Here is a 25,611-nt window from a genome sequence, read left to right as displayed (position 1 = left end):
ATGCAGGTAAATGTGGGAGGCTGGAGAATGGTCCTCACAGTGATTTGTGTCCTCTTGCTTTTAGATATCCATTGAAATGGAAGAAAATTTCCTGGAGATTTTTCCTACTGTGGAGTGTGTATCAGTGCTGCAGGTACTCAGCTCGCTGGGAGCTCCCAGTTCTGCCCCTCCTGAGGAACTGAGGGAGGAACAGTTTGACCGGGACAAGCTAAAGAGTGAAGTTTTCCAAAGGTCCTACCAATATCTCAGCAGATACAAGAAAAAGCAAAACCTTGATAATTTCACTTTTGTCCCTGGAAAGGTCGAGGGGACAGAGAAAGAATGCCTGGAGTGCTTGATGGAGTTCTGTGGGAGAAACAACCCCTCCTGGACCGAGCTTAGCAACTTCACGCACTTCTTGAACTTCCAGCTAAGAAAGTGTGAGAAATCAGTCTTCTGCAGTCCAGTGGTCGGAGGGGAGTTCTGTGGTTTCAAAACATTCGTCATCAAGTTCATGATCGCCATGTCCAAGGACTTTGCCATGCCTTCCCTCAACATGTCCGATGAAAGCGTGCCAAGGCAGGAGTGGAAGGAGATGGACAGTGTTTTGAGAAAGTACCAGCTAAGACGCAAGTGGGAACAAGAATCTCACCCTTACATAGTCTTCCACGCTGATGATCATTCCATGGAGTTTTTGGGTTTCCATATCAATGGGAACTTTGACGCTATTGATGCTTATTCCCAGAGTGTTTTGGAGAAGGCAGTTATAAGCAAGAATTTATACATGACCTTGGCCCTCCAAAATGTTCCTTTCAATAAAAAATTTGAAAACCTATCCAGAACCGAGCAGTTGGAGGCCCTCTGCAGAGTCTTTGGTGTGAAATACAAGGAAGATCCAGATGCTTCGTACCAGTTGACCCTGGACAACACCATGAAGATGTTGGCTATTCACCTGCGGTTCCAGTGCGGCATCCCTGTGATCATCATGGGTGAAACAGGTTGTGGGAAGACAAAGCTGGTGCAGTTCATGTGCAACCTGCAAAGGGCTGGCAGGAAAGTTCAGAACATGATGGTGGTGCGTGTTCATGGTGGCACTACCTCCAAGAACATCCAAGAGAAGGTAAGGCAGGCCATGGAGCTGGCACTCACCAATGAAAAAGAGCACAATGTAGACACGGTGCTCTTTTTCGATGAAGCCAACACCTCAGAGGCCATCTTTGCCATCAAAGAAGTGCTGTGTGACCGCAGCGTCAACGGAATGCGGATTTCCACGGACCGCTTAAAAGTGGTGGCTGCTTGCAACCCTTACAAAAGACACACCGAAGACACCATTGAGAAACTGGAGAAAGCTGGCTTGGGATACCGAGTCCGGAGTGAAGACACTCCAGAGAAGCTGGGTTACATTCCTTTGCGGCAGTTGGTGTATCGTGTGCAGCCCCTTTCTCCCAGTTTATTGCCTCTGGTCTGGGATTTTGGGGAGCTGAATGAGAAGACGCAAAGCCTGTACATCAGGGAGATTGTGAAGTCCACCGTGGAGACCATCACCACCGTGAAAAACCTGGATGTCTTCACCAATGTCATTTCAGCCTCCCAGAAGTTCCTGAGGGAGAGGAAGGATGAATGCAGAGTTGCCAGCCTCCGGGATATAGACCGCTGCATGAAAATAGTGCTCTGGTTTTACAACTTGAGAGACCTGCTTTTCCACCAGATTGATAAGAAGAGGCAGCGTGAGGAGGAAGAAAAGCCAGTCTTAAACGATGCGCAAAGGGTTTTGGCCCTTTCGGTAGGTGTTTGCTATTATGTGTCCCTGGAGAACCGCCAAGAGTACCTGAGGGAGGTTGCAAAATGCTTCTCAGTCCCTGCGTCCTGGCTACAGCAAGAGCTCGAGTTGTGCCAAGAGGTATTTCTTGATAACCTCTCTATTCCTAAGGCAACAGCCTGCAACAACGCTCTCAGGGAGAACATCTTCATGATGGTTGTCTGCATGGACCTCCGGGTGCCACTCTTTTTGGTTGGGAAGCCAGGAAGCTCCAAATCACTTTCCAAAGCCATTGCTGTCGATGCCATGCAAGGCACGCTGTCCCGAAGCCCGTTGTTCAAAAGATGCAAAGAGGTCCAGCTGGTCTCCTTCCAGTGCAGCCCCCATTCAAAACCAGAAGGCATCATCTCCACTTTCCGACAATGTGGTCAGTTCCAGAAGGGCAAGAACCTGAATGAGTTTGCGTCCGTGGTCCTTCTGGATGAGATCGGTCTTGCTGAAGACTCGCCTGATATGCCGTTGAAGGCGCTGCATCCTCTTCTGGAAGATGGATGCGTTGATGATGAGAATCCTGAGCCTTACAAGAAAGTTGGCTTTGTGGGCATCTCCAACTGGGCCTTGGACCCTGCCAAGATGAACAGGGGCCTCCTCGTCTTTCGGACTGAACCTAGCAAGGAAGAGCTGGTGAACACTGCCAAAGGCATCTGTGCTGACCAACCCCACCTCGAAAGGATCGAGCATTTGTTCCCCATTCTGGCAAACTTCTACTGCAACGTGCTGAAGACACAGGAAACCGAGTTCTTTGGGCTTCGCGACTTCTACAGCTTGATCAAAATGATTGTGTCTTACACGCAGAACACAAAGCGCAGTTCTCAAGAGGAGCTCCTTGTAAAGGCCATTCAGAGAAACTTCGGAGGCTCCAGAGATATCCACCCTCTGGAAATCTTCCGTAACTGCACCAGCGAGGTACGTCTTACCAAAAAGATGGAAACCAGCTGCATCCGTCTGCTGGAGGAAAACATACACAAGCAGCAAGTGGGATTCATGTCTCGTTACCTCCTGCTGCTGACGACCAACAATGCCGCCTTTCAGATCATCCAGATGACGCGGCTTATAGATGTCAGCAACTGTGACATTATATTTGGCTCTGGTTTCCCACGGGACCAAGATTATTCCCAGGTGTGCCGTTCCGTGAACAGGGTGAAAATTTGCATGGAAATAGGCAGGCCCGTTGTCCTCCTCAACATACAGAACCTTTATGAGAGCCTTTACGATGCCCTCAATCAATGCTTTGTCAGTCTAGGGGACAATTACTACGTTGACTTGGGCCTCGGCACTCATAGGGTGAAGAGCCGTGTGAAGGAGGAATTCCGGCTGATTGTTATAGAGGAGGAGAAAGTGGTCTACACACAGTTCCCTCCGCCTCTGCTGAGCCGTCTGGAGAAGCATTGCTTGGACATGAACACCATCCTCAACTGGGGACAGCAAAACCTGAAGCAGGACCTGGAGAAATGGGCCGAGCAGTTTGTCTACATGGAGAACCCGGATTCTTTCAGCACCTGGTCCCACACACTCGCACCCAAAGAGCATGATGTCTTCATTGGCTTCAGCGATGACACGTCTGCCGCCATTGTGCTGGAGAGCTCCCAGAACATCAACTGTGAAAGCTGTGAACAATACAGACAGCTGGTCTTACCCATTGCCACAAGAAAGCTGGTGGAGTGCGCCACTCCTGACTCCATCCTGCGCCTTAAGTACACTGATCTGGAGGACGCTAAGCAGATTCAGGACCTGTATTTCTTCGAGCAGAAGCACAACAGCCTGGACAACCTCTTGCAAGAGGTGATGGAGCAGCAGAAGAAAGAGAGCACCGCCAGGCCGTGCCTGCAGGTACTCATGCTGGACTGTAAAGCACCCAAGGGTGCTGTTTGTTTTCCAAGGGACCATGGTGGTCCCATGGTCTTGGTTAGACTGATGTCCATCCTCTTTGCCTCTGTGGTCATCTGCAGCCAGGGTAGACTCTGCCTCTCCTCGGGAGGCAGATGGGATCTGCTCAGCTCTGGCTTGGGCTGAGATACTCAAGGCACCTTCCAGTTGCCTGTAGATAAGCACCAATGGAGATGCCCTGGAGAATCCCACCCCTTTGAGGTAGCAGGACCAACCTCTTTTGGTTTTCCTTTTTACCACAGGTTTCTACCCATGCCAGGCTGCTAAACCAGAAGGATTTAGAAGTGCTGAGGAAGACGCTCAACCTCTCAGATAAAATCCACTGCCTCTTCCTAGGCCAATTTGACACTGAACATGCTTTCCGCCAGGACCTCAGGTGGGCTTTGATATTTCTTTAACCTCGCAGGTGATTTCCACTTCTTACAGTGCTTCGAAGTGGGGTGGGATGAGACCTTTCTAGGAGAATGCATTAAAGAGGTAGTTTCATTGTAGGAAAATCTTCAAAGAGACACAAGAAGTGACATTGCTCCTCGTTCAGTTTCATTTTGACGAGCCGCAGAGCAGCAAAAGACTCCTGGCCTGTGCCAAGTAAGCATCCTTCCTTCTTCCTCCATCCTTTGTCCTCCTCCATCCTTCATCCTTTGTCGTCTTTTCCCCGTCCTCCTTCCCCTCTCCTCCTTTCTCCTTTCTTCCAGGCACAACAGACTACTCAGAAACCTGTGCTGCCTTCTGGCTGTTTTTTCCCCTCCTCTAAGACTTGAACTGGGCTGTGCTCTGGCCTCTGTTGTCTCATTTGCCCCTGTGGCTCTAGCAGGTTTCACCAGCGATGGCCAGAAAGAATGTCATCTTTGGGTGGCATCCACCCAGGAAAGCAGGTTCAGATGGCTGCAGCCTTTGGTAGGGAGATTAACCCCTGGAAGAGCTCATAGAGGGAGGAGAAGCAGTCGTTGCTTGGAGAGATGGGTTGAACTAGTCTGGAATTAACCATCTCTGACATTCTGGTGGTGCTTCCAGGTACTGCATCACAGACGAGCGAAGGAGGGCGGACAGCCCCCATCTGTTTCATGTTGTGCTGATCACTAAAGTCCCCCGGGTCATGGGAGGGTGCAGCTACCTGGCTTTTGACAGCGGTAAGGTTACTGTCACTGCTTTGGGTCGGGAAAAAGGTGGGAGGGGAAGATGAAGACATGTGAAGTGGTGGATCTTCCATCTCTTGCTGTTTTCCTGCCCTGGTTGACTGGTAAATCTGAGCAGCCAAGCTCACTGGTTTCTCCAAAATAGAGCAGATGGACTTATCCATCCTCTTGCCCCTCCAGGTGAGTGGAAGTCCGTCCACTTGGATGACCTGATGCCTTCAGAGAACTTCAAGGCCAATCTTGGCCAGCTCTCCAAAAGGACCATTGCAGAGATTTTCATGCACAGCTCCCAGCAACATCTCTCAACAGGTAACAAGTCGCTCACTGTAAACCCACCATCTCCCTACTGCTGTCCTTTCCAGAAACCCACTGCCCCATCTTCTGATGTCTCACCTGTGGATAAAAACACACCTGGATCTAGCAGATCCCAAGCTGTGGGTCCCAGGAGCACTTGCTGCTTCTTAGGTCTTCATGGCAATGCAGCTTTTGCCTCTTAACGGGCCCACTGTGATGTTGGAGCAGCAGTTAATGACGGCAAAGTAGCTGTGCTGCTGGAGACTTCTGTATGGAGTCAACACATGCTTGTTGACGCCCTCATTCTCAGACTAGATGGTTGGGCAAGTGGGGCAGAAATGGTTTGGTCCATCGTTGTAAGCCAACCCCAGGCAGCATCTTGAATCCGTGTTCTTGCTTAGAGGTATCCAGCCAACTGCTGCCCAAGCCTGAGGGTCTCGTGTCATCCAGAAACTGATACCAAGCAGCTGGGTGGCTTCCACCCCAGTGCTGCTTTATTTCTTCCTGTTGATTGTCAAGGCACTCCTGCTGCCTCCTGTGGAAGGAAGTGTCTCTTGTTGGGGTTTTGACAGCTGAGTCACATGGTTGATTGTGATTTCAGGTTCTCTGGAGGATTCTGCTGCCCCAGGAAGCCTCACCGACTCAGATCTTTACTCAGAGGAAAATGTATGATTTTTTCCCCTTTTTTTCCCCCCTCCTCATTTTATGGCACATGTCATTGTACAAGAACTGGCTTGGGTATCAACGGACATTTTGGGATCTGATTTTGAAGGTCTTTGCTTGGGCTGGTATCCTGTCAGAGGAAAGAATAGCCACGGGTGTCCCTGGGTCACGTTGTGAGGTTGAAGTGGGGTGGCGGTCTCCCAGCCCTGCTGTGAGCAACCAGTGCAAGACCAGAAGCCTTCTGTCACTGTCAACAAAACAATGTCCCTTGCCAGGGACATCCGCAGCCCTTTGTGCCCCTGGGACTGACTTAACCAGCGTTTGTTGGGACAGTGGGATGGGTACAGACCTTGGGGCCCACTGTGCTAAATTCTGGAGAGGATGGTGTCCCAGGACAAGTGTCCCCAGGCAAATGAGAGCAAAGTAGTGCGGAGCAACCAACTGACCTCTGGTCTTTTCCAGTCACAATTCCTCAATGTGGACATGATGATCAAAGGGAGCATCCAGAAGGCTGTGATTCAGCTGGAGGACAAGAACGACAACAACAAGCGTCCAACAAAGAGAATCAAGATCCTTCACAACTTGCTTTTCCACACTCAGAGTAGTGGTACGTGAGCAGAGAGAACTAGAAGCGACTTCTTCCTACAACAGGCACATTGTAAGCTGTGTGGCTGAAGAAGACGACAAATAGGTTAAGAGCCAGTTCTGGTGTCCCTCAAAGCCACTGTGGGTGGAGAAGCACCCAGAAGACAGAGGGCGATGTTGTGTGGGGCCTCCTCCACCTCCCTGCAGCATCCCTCATGGGCACAATCAGAATCTGTACTAAACCACAAAGCATTGCTGCAGACCTTGGTAGATAATCCCAGAGAGATGTCACTTGGCCAGTGGAAGTTGGTTTCTGCATAGGACTGGGAAAAAAATATATTAAGTTGTGTGATTTTTTTTTTTTTGAGTGGAAAACTGGCGACCAAAATCCTTTGCAGGTTTTTGCTGGAGTCTCCTACTTGGAGATGAGCACCAGATGGGTTTTAACCAGCGCTGTTTTGTGATTAGTTTCCAGGCATTTTATGACCATCCTGAAGAGAAGAATTTGTTGTCTCCTAGAAGAACGAGACAAACTGATGCAAGAACCAAGGGAATGGATTTTCCGCAGGGCACTCTCGACCGAATTCATCCTGGAAGACACATCGTTCAGGTAGTGCTGGCTGTGGGCCACTTCCCTAATATCAAGTAATTCTGTCCCTAAAACCACTCTGCATAAAGTATGGGCACCTTGCTTAAAGACGTGACCACCAAGAAGTGTCTAAAAAAGTGTTGGGGTTTTTTTTAGCAACCAAGAACAAAGTAGGTGCTTGCTGAAAGCTCATGCTCTCAAAAGCAAAAAAAATTAATTAAGGGCAGCGCTAATTTTGAGGAAGCTTCTTTTGGAAGGGCTTTCCTGGAAGCCGACAACATTGGTTGACTGTGGGATAGATAAGGATGGTTAACATCAAGCCTGGACACCCACACTTGGTGTTTTCAGAAGTGGTTGGGTTATTTTGGTTGACTTGTGGGTCTTCAAGACCAGTACTGTCCCCTGGGTTTCTTGGTGGGAGGCAGGGGAGAAATGCCATGAGACGTGTAATTTCCCTTTCCAGACAAGCGCTCTGGACATACCTGGAAGACACCGTGGTGAATGTCTTTGCCCAAATTCTCGCTGTGGTGGATGCAAACAACAACCTGGATCATCTCTCTCAAGGCTCTCCACTTGCAGAACTGTGGCTCCAGATGTTCCAAGAAGAAAAATTCCTAAAAATTAAATACACCAGAAAGTAAGAGACAGGGTGTAAATGTACAGGGGGTGGTTTTCCTTAGGAGAGTGAATGCCGGTGTTCATAGTGAAGCAGTAGCTCATGCTTGAAGTGCAGATGTTGATAACCTAGCCATGGAAGGTCTTGGGTGTCAAGCCACTGGCACCAAAACTTCCCTGTTTTTTTAAGCTGTTGGCAAAATTGGTTCTTTCCTTGCTCTTGCCCAGTTTTCCCTGACTTTCCTCCCAAATTTCTCCCAGTTTTTGGACTCCTTTAAAGTGAAAACATGTCAGTAGGTGTTGGGAACTTCTCTGAGGTGGCCCATCTCTGGACCTCTTTTGCACTGTCCGTTGCACAATTTAATGCTTCTGTCTGCACTGTTTGAATTCAAGGGTGGCGGATGCTAAGATTTCCGTGTTATCAATGAGTAAAGACCCCAACACGTCCCTCTCCTGCCAGTTCCCATTCAGCTGGGTTTTGAAAGCCTACCTGGACGACATATGGGAGAAGGTCTATCATAGGAAAGGTAACATCAGACTTTCCAGGGGAAATGTTAACCCAACAAAGCTGCCAAAAAATCCCTGTCCTTAGTAGGAGGAACTGTGAGGGCTGTATTCCTCACTCAGATGACCCAGAACTGTGTTGTGCATTTCTTCCATGTTATATCTCCTCTTCCAATGGAGGCATTGTGCCTCTTCACCCGTGGCTTTGCAGTTGGCCGTGTGTCCACCTTGGTGTTAATGAGGAGCTCCCACTATCCACTAAGTGGCCATAAATCTCTTCGGTCTCCCTTCTAGGTCAGCCCAAGAAGCCAACGATGGAAGTGGCCGAGTTCTACCAATCTTTCATCAAGAAAGTCTTGATGCTGGATCATAGTAACCTAGAAATGGTACACTATTACACCAACGACTTTCTCAGGATGACATTTCCTGGACAACACCCCTCTGTCTATGAGGTGAGTAGGGCTGGGTAGAGCACCATCTTCAACTGGCATTGACCTTGGCCCTAGTCTTACCCTTATGGCCAAGTCTGATGTTTTGATAAGCCCTCCCTTGCGCTGTTTTCTGGCTACTCCTCAACTGTCACGAACATTTTGTCTTCATTCCACCTTGAAAACTAATTTTGATGAGGAAACTTCCTATGGGATACAACAGCAATGCTGAGCATCCCACCTTAGTCCCCTTGCTGTTCACTTTGAGCAGAAATAACACCTTTTATTTTACTTGCAGATTCTCTCAAAAGTTTTCCTAGCCAGCGCAGAACAGCTCTGCCTCCCTGTGGTCAGGAAGGAGATGAGCTTTTCCCTAATTTGGCTTCACATGGAATATTTCTATCTCCGAGATGATTATCAGCTCTTTGTTGACATAGTAAGAAGCAATGACACTGTCATAAGTGAGCTGCAGGCAATGTATGAGAAGAACCCCCCAGAAATGGTGAGCAAAGAGCGGTGTTTGCTCTCTAATCCTTCTCCCACCACATTTGAACGTGATGGTCTTCACAACTTCCATCATTTAATTCCATACTCTGTAAACAGTAAGACATCCTCGTGTTTGTGTCACTCTGGGTATCATGTTGAAGACCCCTTGGGCACTTTGACCCTAGAAGTGGGTGCGAATTTTTGTGTCACCTTTCAGTGGTGGGCTCCAGCTCCTTAGCTTGGCGTGTCTGTGTGGGGGCGTCCACATCCCTCCCAAGTTTCTTACTGTTTAGAGCAGCAAGATAAAAGTTTTTAGAGACCCCCCCATGGTGACTCTAAGATCCTTCTGAGCAGCAAGATGAAGTTTTTAGAGAACCCCCCATGGTGACTCTAAGATCCTTCCTTCTCCAAGGCATGGTCAGGCTCATTAAAGCCCTTCCTGGTTTACAAATGCTAGAACTTCACCCGCAAAAGTCCATTTCTTTCTAACTTAGCCCTGTCAACAACTCCAAAAGCTATACCACCCATCTAGTCATGTGGTATCCCTTCCCTCTGTGCCACCCATGAGCAAGGCTAGTTCTTTACCTAGACTCTTCTCTCTCTTTGTGAACACCATTTCAGTTTGTCACTCTTGATGCCTTGAACATTCTTCTGAAGAAAGTGCAACCCTCTGAAAAAGGACTTTTGCCCTTTGATGCCTGCATAGCGTGGCTCAAAAGCGTCAAGTCCATTAAGCCCTGGGTGGAGTGGATCAGCCTGGACAATTACCAGCTTCAGTTCTACCAGAAGAAGAAGGAACTCCTAGAGTCTGTGTTGTAAGTTCGGTCCCTCTCTGTTGACAGTAGTGCAAGCAAACTTCTTGACGTCTGAACGTCAGGTGAACTGAAGCTGCTCTCCTCTTGGGAAGCTCAAGCCACAAGTCCTCCAACTGTTCACTCCTTCCTGGTCCTTCCTCATTATCACAAACACGGTGGCAAAGTGGCTCCAGAAAAAAATGGTGGATGTTTCACCACGATCAAATTTAGTTCTGGTGGAATTTCTCCTTGAATGCTTGATGGTGCCAAAACGCTTTCCCGAGTGGGACAAGTAGGTCTCTCCAGAGACTACACCCAGAGCTGGGCTGGCAGTTTCTGTTTGACCCAAGGATCATTGAAACAAGCAGCACAGACAGAACTATTCCTATATATTTTTCCTTCTAATGCTATCTCAGAAGGTGTTGTACCCTCAAGTGACCACAGGCTACCTGGGATGAGTCACAGAAATACTGGTGGGAAGGGACCTCAGGGGGTCTTCTGGTCCAACCTTTGGGGGTGTGTGTGTGTGTGTTTTACAGGCATCGCTGGACCTGCACCAACATTGTCTACATGTTGATTGACCACTTGCTACACAACGAGACACAAATAGACGAGAAACTCCTGAGGCTTGTGGTGAAGCAGTTCATCTTCCTCTGGAATGTAGGTGTCTCCTGGGGCAGCTCATGGCTGTGAAGCTTGGGAAGGCTCTTCTCTTGCAGGACACCTCTGCTCCCAGCTGTAGGGAGGGCTCTGTGGGGAAAGGCTGGAAACACCATCCAAGAGACAAACACTATTGGGATTCAGAATCCAAAATGAGGATTCAGAATCAAAGAAAGACTTCCTTGAGAATTTAAAGGATTGATCTGGGTTGTTGACCTTCAAGGTCCAGGCAGAGACACCTATACATAGATCTGCCCCTGTGTCCCTGAAGCATTGATGTCCCATAATGTATGTCCTGTGTGTACTGGAGAGATGTTTGTGCTGAACTTGCGCTGTGCATTTGTCTCTTGCAGCGCCTCTACACAACTCCAGGATTTGAGCCTGAGAACACTTTTGATTTGGTGACTAAGGTGCTGAAGAAATGCAACGAGAATGCTGATGTTGTGTATCTGGTGTAAGTCTGAGCTGAAAAAAAGTTAACTTTGGGCTCCTTCTCCGTCAATGCCATGTTTGTGAAGGGTGGGGGGAATATGTCAGCACTAGGAGTGAACCCCTGTGGGCCAAAGGGAGGCCATGTTGATGAAGACAAGGGGTGAGAGCCTGCCTTGGAGCTGATGAATCATCTTTGGAGGAACTTCTCTTAGGTGTGGTGCCAAAGAAACCAGCTCCCCTGAGCACCCAGGCTCTCGATCCCCTTCTTCCAGCCATCCTCACCAAGATAGGATGGTCCTCAGGTAGCTTAGAAGCTGCTGGTTCTTGAAGCGGTGGTGGGTCACCCTGGTCCTGTACTCAACAGTGAGACTAGATAAAATTGCCCACCCAGCTTCAACACCACCTCAGAGTGTACATTAGGTTGGAGTCAACCTGTGCCCCTCCTCAAATCCGGCAGCGGTGTTGACCTGCCTCTTCGTTTGGTGATGTCCCTCAGGAAGGGTGTGAAGGAATGCAAGAGCTGCCTTGGGGAGATCACTGACCCAGCAGAGCTGCCCTGCAGCCACATCTTCTGCACTCGCTGCATCCTGGAGTGGGAGAACAAGCAGTGTAAGATCTGCAAGAATGAATTCTCGGAGGATTACACACCCACGGCTTCAGAAGCCACGAGGTATCCCAATGCTGGCAAAAACCTGCCTATCTCAAGTGTCTTCATGTTAATTATTGAGATAGAAGTTGCTGGTGCCTGAACAAATGGCCACCTCATCTCCCTGGTTTGGGTCCTGGGCTCTGCAGAGGGAGGAATATTGTTTCTGTCCTTGGTTGGAGGTTGACCACAAGTTTTCTTCTTCCCTCCAGGGAAGCTGTTGCCTGTCACAACAAATTCAGGAGGAAATGCAATTCTTTCTTTGTTGAGTTTATCACCATGTACTTTTTGGGAGACAGAGAAGCACCGTCTGCCAAAATCATTCAGCGACTGATCCAGTTTGTGGCTTGCAAACCTAACCCTGATCATCAGGCGGGGAAAAGGGGTAAAAGAGCTTGATTCCAATCGACGCTGGCCTGACCTCATCCTCTTGGAAGTCAAATAATGGGTGTCATCCTTCCTTCCTAGTGTACAAGCCAAAAAGCGAGTTGTCGCCCTTTGAAGAGTGCATGGACACCAGTCCTACCATCCAGTCCTCCCTCCTGAAGCTGATGCTGCGATGCGGGTCAGCCCCAGGGTTGCTCCCAAACCCCATCGCTGAACCCGTTGGCTACGTGGATGCTGATGTTCTGTGTCCTTTTCTACCCTAGGTTCGACAATGTCAAGGTTCACTTAGAGGAATACCTGTCCCAGATGGAGGAAAAGATAATGTCCAACGAAAGTAACAGGGAGCATTTCTACTTCATGGTGGTGCACTGTCTGGAGGTGAGTACCTGTTGGGATGCACCGGGAATCCCAACAAACACCGTAACTCGGAGCTACCACCCCAGCTAAAACCTATTAATCACATTAATTACCCCTCCTCTACATCTTTTTATGGATGAGGAGCCAAAGGAGGAGCTCACATTAAAGACGAGGAGAAGGCACAGGGGAGGAGAAGGAGCTGCTCGGTTATAATCCACCTTCAGACTCTTAAAAATTGTCTCTCTCGAGCAGGATTTTATGTATCCTTCTTCTCAAGAAGATGTCAGCCGGCTTGCCGAAAACTGCCTCTCCACTGCGGACCTATCTGCTTTCTGCAAGCCTGAGGTCTCAAGAATCAACACCCTGCAGTTCATTGCCCAGATCCGGCTCTCCATCAGCCACGTGGCCACCTTGCTCAGTAGACAGCTGCTTTCTGGTGAGTTCTTTTTCTTAGCATAGCGTGAGACCCGTGCCTACCACTGAGGAAGTCTAGAACAAGCCCCAGAAAGGACTAGCCCCAGATGTTTTTGCTGTACAATTACTGTTTTGATGAAAACTGGAGTTTCTTTGGACAAACTTTCCAGCTCTTCAGTCCCCAGACTCATTGTGTTCTCCAAGTATTTCCCCAAGGATTAAGGGACCCCCTGTACGTTGGCTTGAAGCCATGTTTCAACCTGTGAGGAGAAGATCCTACTGCAACCTAGATCCTACTGCATCCAAAACTGCCGTGGCGGCCACGTGGGTGAAGGACACGTGTGATGTGCCACCACACTGGGGACTGGGCATAACAACAAACCTCCTTTCCAGCTGCATATCCCAACGTGCCTGCGGCCGAGGGCAGTAAGAAAGAGCAAGACCTGGTGAATGCAATGAAGAACATGGTTGCGAAGTCTCCGACTCCATGGCCTCAGGTGTTCCTCATCAGAAATCTCTGTGACCTCTACGGACTCACCTCTATGTGGAAGATCCTCAAGGTGGAGAAGTGGATTTTACCCCGAGGGGTAGAAAATTTGCAGGTGGGTTGTTTCTTGAGAGCCTTGTTTCAAAGCAGAGCTGAGGTGGGTGGGATTTGCCAAGCTCGATCCCTATAATATTGACTTATGGGGATCCCTTCCAGCTGAGGAGAGCGACAGGCCCTCATAGGGTGCAGTCAACCTGTTCTTTGTGCACTTCCACGCTTGCTTCTCAGGATAACAATGTGCATCTGCGTTTTTCAGGATAGAAGTGCCTGGTTGAATATACCACTGATGTTTTCGGTGCTGGACAAAGCACAAAACCAGCTAAAAAGGAAAGATGCCACAGAAACCCAGAGCTTGATAGTGAGTATCTGTCGTGTCTCTATCAGGAGGTTTCCACAGTTTTTGGTCTGGAACCGATGGTTGGTCTGGAACCTCCCAGGAACAGGAGGTTTTCATCTGTGTTGATGGACAGCAGACTTCGCACGAACACTGAACCTCAGTGGTGAAGCCAGAAAACCCCTTGCAGGGGGGTTGCCGTGCTGGTTGCCTTCACTCATGTCTGTTTTGTTCAACTTTTGTAGTCTGTCATGAGACGAATGGAGAGCATCCTCCAGTTGACACCCACCCCAGATGAGCTGCTGGAAGACAAACTGAAGAAGATCATGGATGCTTTGGGTAACAGTGAAGACCCAAGCCTGCTGGAGGTGGTCTTTCACACCGGGCTCACTCTGGCCTTGTTCCCAAACCAAATCACTCAGCTCCTCAAGAACATCTGCTTCAAGCCTGCTGTGGTGAAAGTGAGTTGCAAGACTGAGGTGCACAACTGTCTCCACCTCACTGTTCTGGCATGTGTCCTGGCAGGCAGGCTTTGTTTTGGTCAAAGCTTGTTGCTTTGTAGATTGTTGTTCCTCTTCCTTCTCGTTCCTTGGGTTGAAAAGTAACTGTGACCATCCATCCTGGTCTACCTCCAATGTGGAGAAGATGTATGGCCTATGGGAGATGCCTGTCTCTTTACTGACTCAAGGAAGCTGAGGGCATGGCAGAGCTTCTTTGACAGAGATTAGGTGGTTTGAAGCCCAGCCCAAGCGTCCTCCTTCTGCCAAAGGTCTTCCATCACTCAGGTGACAGTGGAGATGCTCATTCCTGAGCGAGGCTTCCCTTCAGGCCTGTCCACGCGCAAGTTGCTCCTGTTATTTGAGAGCTGCAGGAAGCAAACAGGACATTGTGTTTCTTTTCTTGGAAGCAAAGGCAACAGCCACCTCTGGATCATCTCCCTTCCCATCAAGACCATGTTTGGCCTATGGTGTATTCAGTTCCAGAATCCAAACTCATAAATAATTGGGACTTTTGGGGACTTTGCTCATGTCTGGTCACTCCAGCCTCATGTCTCTCTGTCTGATGTACCTTGCTCCCCCACTTGTCTCCCATTCCCTTACCACAAGTTTCTCCCTGATGACAGTGGCCGTGTAGGAGGACCCTTCCTCCCCACCGCTTGCTTTAAAAGCAGAATTGTTCCTCAGACAAGTGAAGCGAGCTAGGAGGATGGTTACCCCACACTTCACTTTCCTTTGTGTTTCTTTTCCAAGGGGTCCTACCTTCCCACCATGCCTGGAGACCTGCTTTTTGATGTGAAGAACTGGAAAATTGGATCAACAGATAAGATGTGGCGTAAGTATTGGGCAAATCTCACTGCTCCTGTGCATGCAGGGCAACTGATTGAGATCAGCCACGGTTTGGAGGGAAGGGATTAAAGACTCCTGAAGGCCGTCACTGTCCTCCTGTTGAGTCCTTCGTGGTCTCCACCTGGAGATCCAGCATTGGCTCCCTTTATGACAAGCTCTGTGAGAGGCACGTGGTGGGGCTGGATGCCAGGAGGCAGGTGACCAGCCTGTCATCCTCTTGGTGAGCTTCTGGCCATGTTCCCATCATGAAGGTTGTTGTGGGAGGTAACAGACTAACTGTATCCCCTTTCACATGTAGGTTGTCAGTGTGGCTCATACTGGATTGTCACTAATGTAAGTGTCTCCTCCTGGCTGGTTGTCTTTGCAGCTCTGTCTTCTTGAATTTCTCACTGCATCTCTGCTGTCTCCATGAGAAAAGCCAGGCTTGGGATGAGCTTCTTAGGTCTTCTTCTGACTCCCAGAGCTTCCCATCCCCTTTGCACCATCTTGGAGCACACTTTGGCCTCTTGGCTGGCTGTTTCTACTGGGTGGTCACTATAGATGCTCCTTCTGCTGCCCTGCTCTCCTTCTAATGTGCACTCCAATGTCACCTCTGTGTCAAGTGGTCCTTTAGCTGCAAGAGCAGCTGCAAGGCTCAGAAGCCAGGTGGGTTGTCCTCCAAGCCAGGTGGGCTCTTCTCCCAGGCTAAATGGAGCTGGGACTCATGTCCCCATGGAAGCAGTGGAGGGAAGTGGGTGCTTCCAGGTCTTGGTTCCTCTTGTCCCCAAATTGATGCCTGGACTTGTCCTGCTGGCTGTAGGAAGAACCTGGTTCTTCTGGAGATGTTTGCTCATAGGCACACATCTCCTCCCACCTCTTGTTAAGCTGTTGCAATGACCCCATGTAGAAAGCCAGGTAGAGGACGTGGAAACTCCCTTTGGTGCCTTCAGCACCCAGCTGGGCTTCCAGACTTGTCTCTCACTCCATGCTCACGTATTCGAATGCAGTGTGGCCTTCCCATGGAACGGAAGAAATGTACGTGTGGTGCCATTGTCGGGGGAACTAACCACAGACCTGAGGCAGGCTTCACGGAGAATGTCATGTAAGTCAACCCTCCTGGCTCCGCAGCCCCAGAGGGCTTCACCCGTCCACCCAACCCTCCTGCAGAGCCACAGGCACAGGGAAAATTCCATGGCTGGCCAAAGCAAAGGTCTCTGCATCCTGTGGTCCCGCTGTGGGCCCTAGCAAAAGACATGGCGGGTAATTGCCTTTTCTGAACGCAGCACCACAGATAAAACAGAGAAAGGGTACATCCTGGAGAGCCCTCTGGTACGGAGGAATGACTCAGAGAGGTGCCTATCGCCTGCCTGCGTCAGTCTTGCGAGAGCTCTGCTTCATTCATCCCTCTTGCTGGGGGTCTACATTGACCAACAGGTGAGCGACCACTGTGCTGTGAGAAGCGTTCAGCCTAGCTTGTCAGGAGACCTCGAGAGCCTAATGGAGGAACCTGCCCCACCTTCTAGGCAATTTTAGACCTGATGAAAAGGAAACCAGACAACGTGGAAGAGTTCTTTTGGGGCCACCTTCAGAAGGATGTGGCGTGCCTGGCAGAAGCACTCAGCAGGAATGTGGAGGATGCTGTGGTGACTGTTCATCTGTTTCTACAGCACCTGAGCAACTACAAACCAACAGGTAAAGAGGTGCTGAGAAGCACCAGGAGGCCACCAGTAGGCTCATGGCCACTGGGTTTTAACCAGGACCAGTGTCATTGGCTCCTCCTTCCTGGGTCAGTCTCCATCCTGGGAAACTGGTGAGAAGACAGGGAGGACCATGAAGGCAGTGAACTCATTCAAAGCACTCAGGCCAGACCAGCCTGAGGGCATGAGCAGATTGGGAGATAATTTGCTCCAAGTAGGCATATGTGTCATCCCTTCTGCTCTTGGTTCCTCTTATTTCCAGTTCATCTTACTTCTCACCATCAAGAAACCCAACAAAGCTCTGGGCAGAGCCCAGGGTCTACAGAGTAAAAGCTCACATATTCCTTCATGTCTTCTACAGACCAGAGCGTAGTCTTGAGCGTCCTGAATCAGAAGAAAGACCGAGAAGAATGGGAAACCTCCTTCAAAGCCCTGGCTCAGCCATTTTTTCAGGTATGCCTGTGCCTAGCTGCTGCTCGCAGGTGTTGCATAGCCAAAGTGCTGCGTTGGTCGTGGCCGTGTCCATGTCCAGATACATCCACTGAGCTCAGGGCATTCTCACGTGGAAGAAGAGATTCGCCCCCTCTTCTTTAAACTGTGACTTCATCCTGGTGTGGTCTCCTGCTCTGCTGCTGCAGAGAGCTGTTTTCTTGGATGATTTTTATAGGCCAGTCCTCCCCGGAAACCAGCTGGTTTTCTTCCCTTGGAGAAAATCACCTCTGGGTTTCTCCCTGGGCAGTTCTGATCTTGTCCCTTTGGTAGCAAGTTCTCACCATGCCCCATACTTCTCCAGAGTCCTCGTTACTTTTCTTTGCCCCAAGACCCTGTGAATTCCCTCAGCCTACTTGGGTAACAAGGGTGGCTTCTAACGACTCTGGGTCCTTGCAGGAGTTGGAGCAGAGCCTTAATTCTGTCAAGGAGCAGAGGATGAATGGAGGTCCCCATGGTTCCAGCCTCCTCCTGAAAATTGCTTATGGCCAGACACCGCATTTCAAAGACCTGCCAAGTCAGGGGTTGATCAACCAGCCTTGCCTGTGGAAATACGAACAGAAGATGACCATCCAGACCCTGATGCGTTTCCTGCAGCAGGAAGATGGAGAAGGCACTGGAAATCCATACCCCATTCTGCTGGAGCTTCTCTTGAAGGTTGGCTGTGGGAACATCCCCTCTCCACCAAAGCACATGCAGTAGATTCAGTCTGGTTGGGGTGCGTGGGGCACTGGGGTAACTTCCCTCCTCCCCCCCCCCCCCCCCCCCCTTCCCCATGTTTCTTTGTAGCAACCAGGCATGACAGTGTCTTACTCTGGGTTACCCCGTGGTGGCAGATAAGATCCCTATCCCTTGAATCACGCTGGGTTTTTCTCTTCTAGCTTGAGAACATCCAACACATCCGACACCTGCCTGACATTTTCCAACTGCAGAATGCCCTGATCCACCTTTTCCAAAACAGCCATAAAGCGGAAAACTACACAGTCAGGCAATTCCTGGACCAGCCTGGGTTTTCAGGTGCGATAGGGAATCTGGTCATCCCTGGAACATGGGTGTTAGCCCCTCAGCACCCAGATGCTCTGCTGAGAAGCTGCTGCTGTCGTTTGCATGGTGCAGCCAATCCAACCAACACAAGAGCAGCCCATCGAGGCTGGAGGTGCCTCTGCAGGAGCAGTTGTTTTTTTCTGGGGGGGGGGGTGGGTGGGGAACTTAGGAGAGGGTGAAGGTCCGAGACATTGAGGTGGATCCGGGGCAGATCCTTTCTCCTGGGGCATTTGGTGCTTGGTGAGGGTCTTCTGCTGTGAGCAAGCAAGATAGGTGAGATGGGCTTTTCAGCTCCTCAGTCACGTTGCCTGGTTGATTGATGTCACATGTGGTCTCACACAGGCTCGAAGCCCAGCTTGAGCCAACGTGTGGCACAGTGCGGTGTGACACCTCCAGTGATGTATCTGTTGGGAGACATCTTTTGACCTGACACGTCTCCTGAAGCATGCCTTGATGGGGCTGTTCTCTCTCTGTGTCTGCAGAGGACCAGCGTTTGGCTTTCAGCAGAGCTGTACAGACGATCCAGAAAGTTTGGAGCAACATTAACAGAAGCACATCCAGCTCAGGTATATGGTTATCCCCAGGGTGTCATGCCCCTCTTTCCTTGGCCATTTCTTCTGGAGATGCTCCAAAGCTGAGCTGCTTTCTACAACTACCCTTCCCAGCAAAATTGCTGAGATTCTTTGCTTTTCACCTGCTAAAAACAAATTTAAAAGCCTTCCGAAGATACAAACTCTAATGAAGAAGCCATCCAAGACCTCAAGGAAAGGAGTTTCTCCTGGGATCAATACAGTGGGTAGAAGACCATTCCACCCTTTTACAGGCATCACCGTCCTGTCAGATGCCCTGCCGAATGACATCACTGCCAGCACCGCTGTCCTTCACCTCCTGCCCACCCAATCGTCCATCAGCCGGCTGGTGACCAGGTTCCTCATAGCACTGCAAAACAGCTGCATTGACACGGCTGCGCAGGTCACCAGAGAGAGGCAACGGTAGGTCTTGAGCCGCTCACCTGAGGGCTTTTCCATCTCCTCCACCCTTCACAAAAGCTCCCTGAGAGGTTTTCAGGGCTGGTGTGGGGCTTGCAGGGGAGCTGTGGTGGACAAACGATGGCGTTGCAAGATCCTAGTGGCTTGGTGTCCAGCAAAGCGGGCCCTTGATGGCAGAGTAGGATGAGTTGAGAGGCCCTGCAACCACACAGGGCAACTGTTCCTCTCCCAGGTCCATCTCCGCAGAAGAGGTGAAGCCCTCCTCTGTGCTGGCTGTATCCAAGAGCGATCTGCTGACCATGGCGCTCGCCAACTTGCAGTATGAGATAGATGAAGATGGCACCAAGACGACCTACTTTGACTTTGAGATGCTGCAGCGGCAAGTGGTTCATCGCTTCATCAGTGGGAAACCCATCATCAAGGCTCAGGTGAGCTCAGTGATGGCCAGGTTGGGTTGTCCTAGGCTGGCGGTGAGGTTGGGGTCTATTTCCAGCCTCTTCTATGTGCCTTTCTGGAGTCAGCAGGTTCAACTGAAGGCATTGATAAATGCCTGCTGTGCATCTGTCTCTCCTCCTTGGGTTTTGATGGAGTGCCATGGCCAGAAACCACTTCTGTGGTCATGAAATGGTGGGCTGAAAGGTAGCATGAGGACCTACAGCCCTGACTTTTGTGAAGGGGAAGCCAGCCAGGTTTCTTTGAGAACGAAGGAGGAGTTGGTAGCTGTTCAAAGAACTTTAAGAAGCATCTTCCAGAATTATGGGTGGTCCAAAGTGGGACTCTGAACCACCTTGGAGGAGCACCCCCCTGACTGGGGCTGTTGGTCTCCATTCTGTGAAATGCAGCCTGGAGCCGGTGGGAAAAGGGGACTTGGGGACACTAGAATCAGGCTGTCCTGCAGCACGTGGGTTGTGCATGCTCTCCTAAAGGTGACCAGTCCACACGGGCTGTTCCTAGGATCTTTTTGGTCCTTGGAAGTAGCTCCCAAGAGGACTTTCTCCATTGCCTTGCTGGGGACAGAGGTGAGGCTGTGAGCTCCTCAGATCCTCCTTCACAGAAATGCCTTCTTCCAGACATCAGGGTCCTCCCCCGATCTCCACAACCCCACAGTGGCCTCAGGAGGCCATCCACCACCTCCTGCAGAACCCTCAGGGACATCCCATGGCCCACACCTGCCCAGATGAGCTTCTCTGCTGGCCCCTGTTAAGTGCCACCAGGCATATTTGTAACCAGCTGTCCCAAACCCTTTCCAGACGGCTCCATCCATTCCCCGCAACAATGTGAGGACCCTCCAGGACACCAAGATGAAAGTCAGGGACCAACTGGACCAGGTAGGAAATGGATCACCGGTCTTCTCCTCCATCCAACCCTGAGGTCTCCCCTCAAGTTCTCTGTCACAATGGGGGCACAAAGACTGGGAAGATGTGTGAGAAGACCCAAGGCCAACTCAAGTAGTGGGTTGGGAGACCTGGCAGGACTCAGTTCTGTGCCAGGGGGATGAGCAGTCTGGGAAGGCATCATTTTGTGGTGTTCCCAGCCCTTGCCAGGTCACATTCTTGCCATTCTTGCTGCCAGGAGCCGCTCAGCATCAACCAGCAGAAGCGCATCATGGAAGAGGCCCGCTCAGTCAACGCCATCTCCAATGTCCTGGCAACTCTGAAGGTGGCTGCTGAGTTCCTGGCTGTGACAGGTGGTGACCCGAAGCGCCCGCTGCCCGAGTACATCCAGCAGGAGCTGAGGATGGATGCCAGTGCAAAGCAGTTCAAGGATGTGCCGGTGCGTGAAGGATTCAGGGTGGGTGGGAAGTGGGACCTTCATGCCTTCACCCCTGCCTCTCTGGGCAGGACTTTGTGTCTCCCATGGCTCCCACCACCTTCACATGCTCCAAGTTCCCCAAGTCTAGTGTCCATGGAGGGCTGGGGGTCTCCTACTTGGAGCAAAGAGATCCTGGGCACCAGGGTGGGTTTAAAAGCTTGGCTGGGTGGTGCCAGGTCTTCATGCTGTGTCTGTCAAACTCAGGGACACCTCTGGTGCTGTGGATGGCCCACAGTAGTTCCTTGAGGGACACCAGTGATGTGGGAGCCCACCTGGATGCTTGAACTGGGCAGTTGAGGTGCAGCCATTGGAGGATGTTGGTGGCCCAATGTGTCCTCCTCCAGGACACACTGGAGTTGAGCATGGATGGGACACTTCCAATGACCCGAACACCTGTACTTCTCTATCCCCATTCTTCAGGTGGTGCCCAACACCCAGCTGAAGCACATCCTGTCACTGTGGCAGGTCCTGGCAGCTCGCAGGTCCATGCTGTTGGCACAGATGAACCAGGTGAGGGAGATGAGGCTTGGGGAAGGGAGGGGTTTTGTTCCCCTGGGAGGAGAAAGGAGATCTACACTGCTGCAGCCAGGCAGCGTTTTTGACACCTCTGTCTCATCCCTTCCCTGGGTAAAATCAAGGTCTCTGGCCCATCCTCAAGATAATCCACTCCCCTGGGTACTTTCAAGTCTGGCTCACATCTTGGAAGCTCTCTGGGTGGCCCTGATGTGAGGTTCAAGGAGACAAGAGGGTTGTGGTTCTCCTTCCTCCATCAGATGTTGCTTCCAGATCCATCTGGGTGGGGTGTGCTGGGGTCTCCCTGTTGCTGACGCTGGTGGTCTTTTTAGGATCCCTTCTGCTTGGTACCCAAGCAGTTCCAAGCAAATCTGGATGCAATGCAGGCAAAAGCCTTGTCCTCCAAATTGTCCAACACCAACCTCGACCTCTTCCTCATCGAGCTGCACGAGATGATCATGGTGGCACTGTCCAAGCACCAGCCTGACCATCCGTAAGTCCAGATCATATCCTGGGACAGACAGAGTGGTGGCAGAAGTAACAGCTTCCTAGGAGGGTCTGGTTGGGGAAGGACCTCTGAAGGTCTCTCGTCCAAGTCCTGCTCCAGGCAGGTTACTCAAGGCCTCAACTGGTTGCGAGTTGGTGTGTCTCTGTCTTTGGAGATGCTTATCTTCGGGGCTGTCCCAAAGTGGCATCACCCCTGATGGGAAGAGCTTTTTCTTATGCCTGACCATCAGCTGACTCGTGGGCTCCTGATGCCACTGGAGATACTCCAAGGTAGCCTCTAACATGAGGCATTGGCCACCATTGACCAGAAACCTTGGCCATCATTGAGAGCCGCTATTGACCAGCAACCTTAACCAAGATAGTGCTTATTGTTGACAGCCAGCATCGGCCATGATTGGCTGCTGGGGGTGGTGGGACATCCATCCCACCTCCACCTGCTCACCCCACCTCCTCTGCCTCACCCACAGGCTGCAGTTTGCCTTTAGGTGCTTTCTGGAAGACAACAAAATCCCTGAGGACTCTGTCGCCATCCTCACAAATGTCCTGGAACCAAACATTCCCATCAAGAACATCCTCTCCGTCTGGAGGACGGCTGCAAAGACCAGTCAGATCAACATCCCTGCCTACGGCCAGGAGAGGCCAGCTCAAGGCAGCCATTAGCCCCTTTCTTGCGATGGGGTGGCTTGTCCCCATGGGCGCAGAGGAAACATGTACCTCTCATTCCAGCTCTGGAGGCAACACATGAGCTATGTGTGGGCTCCTGGAGCAGCCCAAGCTTCCAAACACCCAAACCCCTGTTCCCTGAGGCCAGGTGAGAAGCTCTCACTTGGACCCACCATTGGCTGCTCAGGCACCCCAAGCATTCCCTGTCCCTCCAACCCTGCTGAGCTACAGCACGAACTTGGAGATCATCCCCATGGACATGTCCCCAGTGCTGCTACTGCTGTCCTCAGTTGGCCAACTCTGCCCCCCAGCAGCCCCCAAGGGAGGGTCTGGGGAGCTGGAGCCCCTCTACCACCCCAGTGCTGGCCAAGGAGTGCTTCTGTGTGTCCCTGTGCCCTTTGCTGGTGGCTTCTGTCCTGTCTTGTCCCTTCTTTCCTTTCCTGCATCATTAAATGCTCAAGAACCCATCTTGATTTCATGTTGTTCCCAAAATGGTGGCGGAGGGGACCCGGCTTCTCCACACCTTCCCTGTGGGTATCTATAGACTATATATATATATATATACACACACACACATTGATGAGACTTCCCCAGTGTCTTCTCCAGGCTGGGCCATCCCAGCTCCCTCAGTCTCTCCTAGGAGAGCTGCTCCTGTCTCTTCATCGTCTTGGTGGCCCTTCCCTAAGTCTAGTCTAAAGCTCTCCGTAGAAGTCTGGCCAGCTTGCTGATGAAGACCCACTTGTCCCAGTTGGTCAGGTGAATCCCATCGTCTCCCAACAGACTCAGCTTCTTCTCAAAGGCAGACCCGACTTCTCAAAGATAGATCTGGCTTCTCAAAGGTAGATTCATGATCATGGCATGAGTACGGCACCAGCCCTGCAACCTAATGCTCCAATCCCTTCCTCATCTTCCCTGGACTCTCTCCAGTATGCCCATGTCTCTCTTGTACTGGGAAGCCCAGCACTGGACCCAGCTTCTCCAGGTGTGGCCTCACCAGAACAGAGGTGAAGGACCCTCTCCCTCCACCATGAGCTAGCTGCCTTTGTGGCAAAAACTCATGGTTCATGGCCAACTTGGTGTCCACCAGCACCTTTTCTACCAAGCTGCTGTACATGCTGGTGTTCCCATCACGTCCTGGTGCCAGGGGCTCTCTGTCCTCAGGGGCAGGACCCCATGAGGTTCTTCTCAGCCCATTTCTGCAGCCGTTTCGTGTCACGTCACGCTGCTCGGTGGCTGGCTGATGGCTACTCCTCGGCACCGTCACGCTTGTGTGTTCTCAGCCAGCATTGAAAAGTGGACACAGTAATTTTATGGATACACTTCTATATATGTCTGTATGTGTATACATTTCTATGTACAGATGGTCATTTATAAAGCTATAGAATTAAAATTAATTCAGCCACAAAGGCATAGGTATGAAACACATCAAACCTCATTTAATAAGAGTGAATAGACTGAAGAATTAAATGCTTAATATTTAAATATTTAATTTTTTGGATACACTTCTATATATGTGTATATATAGAAGTGTGTATATATATGTGTGTGTATATATATGGCATATCAGCTACTCAACCACGAGCGACCTTCACAAGCATATATCCACCCATTTGCCACATCCTGGCTGTTCAGGTCCTCCTGATTAAATAAATATTTAAATGTGAATAGAAACAAAAGGAAAAGGAGCACGTCCGGCTTCCCTATAAATCTATAGAAATGAAATCAACATGGCCACAAAGCCTGAGGTATAAAATGGATAAACCCTTGAGTTTTTCTCTGACTTTTGCCTTTCCACCAGTCCCTTGCATCTCGCTGTGGAGGGGTGAGGGTGTGACTGGAGTTGTGCCACCACGGGGGAGCATGTGGCCAATGTGCTTGTGAGGTGGCAGCTGCCACGGTAGCTGAGGGACCCCGAGGAGGCTCACGGCTTGTGGAGGACCTGAACACCAGGAGGTGGCAAACGGGTGGATACGTGCTTGCGGAGGTTGCCCGTGGCTGAGTAGATGATAGGCCAAGTGAAGGCCAAAAGTGTATGTAGGGGTTTGCGACGTCATTGGAGGACCCCATAGGCCAGGAAAGGGCCCGTGGGTTGTGCAGCGTCTTAGGAGGTCGTTTGTGCCCAGGCGGCTGATAGAGTAGGAGCAAGTTATGGATTGTGTAGGTGCTTGTGAGGCTACTGGCACCTGAGTCAATGATAGGCCAGGCGCTGGCACACGGCTTGTGAACGTCCTTGTGATGTCAGTGGTGCCGGAACACCTGATAGGCCAGGAACAGGCACATGACAGGCATAGGTGCTATGACATCACCTGTGGCCGAGTGATGCACAGGCCAGCAGGATGCACGTGGCTTGTGTAGGAGCATGTAGTTTCACTGGTGCTGGAGCAGATCTTAGGCCAAGAGCAGGGCTATGGCTTGTGTAGGTGCCTCTGATATCATCAAAATAATGTGCACACACACCCACATGCACCCTAAATACAGGTTTTTGGAAGAACTGTACACGGCACGTGCCCGCGTGTGACAGTGTAACATGGGAGTGGCACCAGGAGGCTCTGAAGTCACATCTCCAGTGGCATCCCATGGCCGTGGGGCTCAGTGTGAAGCAGCCACATGGGGCATCCTGAGGGACAGGAGCTGCCTGGCTCCATCTCTTGCAGGGATGTGCCTGAGCATGCTGCCAGGAGGAAACCACAGGCTTCTCACCCAGGCGCTGCGGGGGGAGCGCGGCGGATGCCGCGAAGCCACGTGGGCTGTGGTTTGTGCACCTGCAGGCTCCAGCTCCCAATCTGCCCAGGGGAATAACGGCTCCTGGGTGACATGCTGAGAGGCAGGGACACTTCTGAGCCTTTGGGTGGCATGTCTGCTGCCGTGACGGGGACATGGTGCAGCTCCTGCAGGGGACCCACCGTGGGGTGCTTCAAGGTGGGACAAGCCAGCCAGAGCTCCTGGGATGAAGCTCTTTCCCTGGGCAAGGATCTTTCCCAGCCACTGCTCCCAGCACGGTGGGGTCTGTAGCAGG

The 25,611-nt window shown here is 50.9% G+C and overlaps 1 protein-coding gene across 15 annotated transcripts in view; it reads left to right on the top strand.

Annotated features, from left to right (window-relative positions):
- LOC130145574 (E3 ubiquitin-protein ligase rnf213-alpha-like) overlaps positions 1–23,062 on the top strand; it is a 44,232-nt gene extending 21,170 nt beyond the window's left edge. For 14 of the 15 annotated variants that reach the window (XM_056330520.1, XM_056330517.1, XM_056330516.1 and 11 more), the window contains 39 exons: positions 65–3,628; positions 3,928–4,061; positions 4,178–4,273; positions 4,700–4,815; positions 5,002–5,130; positions 5,717–5,781; positions 6,241–6,385; positions 6,832–6,973; positions 7,416–7,589; positions 7,961–8,094; positions 8,366–8,523; positions 8,798–9,001; positions 9,607–9,800; positions 10,319–10,439; positions 10,793–10,893; positions 11,368–11,541; positions 11,730–11,902; positions 11,986–12,082; positions 12,168–12,282; positions 12,514–12,697; positions 13,069–13,277; positions 13,479–13,580; positions 13,802–14,017; positions 14,807–14,888; positions 15,201–15,235; positions 15,889–15,983; positions 16,165–16,315; positions 16,405–16,573; positions 16,940–17,031; positions 17,467–17,724; positions 17,949–18,084; positions 18,594–18,677; positions 18,935–19,103; positions 19,333–19,528; positions 20,351–20,428; positions 20,673–20,873; positions 21,333–21,422; positions 21,758–21,918; positions 22,400–23,062. In XM_056330520.1, coding sequence (XP_056186495.1) covers positions 65–3,628; positions 3,928–4,061; positions 4,178–4,273; positions 4,700–4,815; positions 5,002–5,130; positions 5,717–5,781; positions 6,241–6,385; positions 6,832–6,973; positions 7,416–7,589; positions 7,961–8,094; positions 8,366–8,523; positions 8,798–9,001; positions 9,607–9,800; positions 10,319–10,439; positions 10,793–10,893; positions 11,368–11,541; positions 11,730–11,902; positions 11,986–12,082; positions 12,168–12,282; positions 12,514–12,697; positions 13,069–13,277; positions 13,479–13,580; positions 13,802–14,017; positions 14,807–14,888; positions 15,201–15,235; positions 15,889–15,983; positions 16,165–16,315; positions 16,405–16,573; positions 16,940–17,031; positions 17,467–17,724; positions 17,949–18,084; positions 18,594–18,677; positions 18,935–19,103; positions 19,333–19,528; positions 20,351–20,428; positions 20,673–20,873; positions 21,333–21,422; positions 21,758–21,918; positions 22,400–22,592 — 8,937 coding nt within the window. In that variant the 3' untranslated portion in view covers positions 22,593–23,062. The other variant, XM_056330522.1, reaches the window with a different exon arrangement.
- The last annotated feature ends 2,549 nt before the right edge of the window (positions 23,063–25,611 follow it).

Source organism: Falco biarmicus, chromosome 3, assembly GCF_023638135.1.
Source record: "Falco biarmicus isolate bFalBia1 chromosome 3, bFalBia1.pri, whole genome shotgun sequence".
Classification (NCBI taxonomy): domain Eukaryota; kingdom Metazoa; phylum Chordata; class Aves; order Falconiformes; family Falconidae; genus Falco; species Falco biarmicus.
The sequence above is the reverse complement of the archived record's forward strand: the minus strand, read 5'-3'. Positions and strand labels throughout refer to the sequence as shown.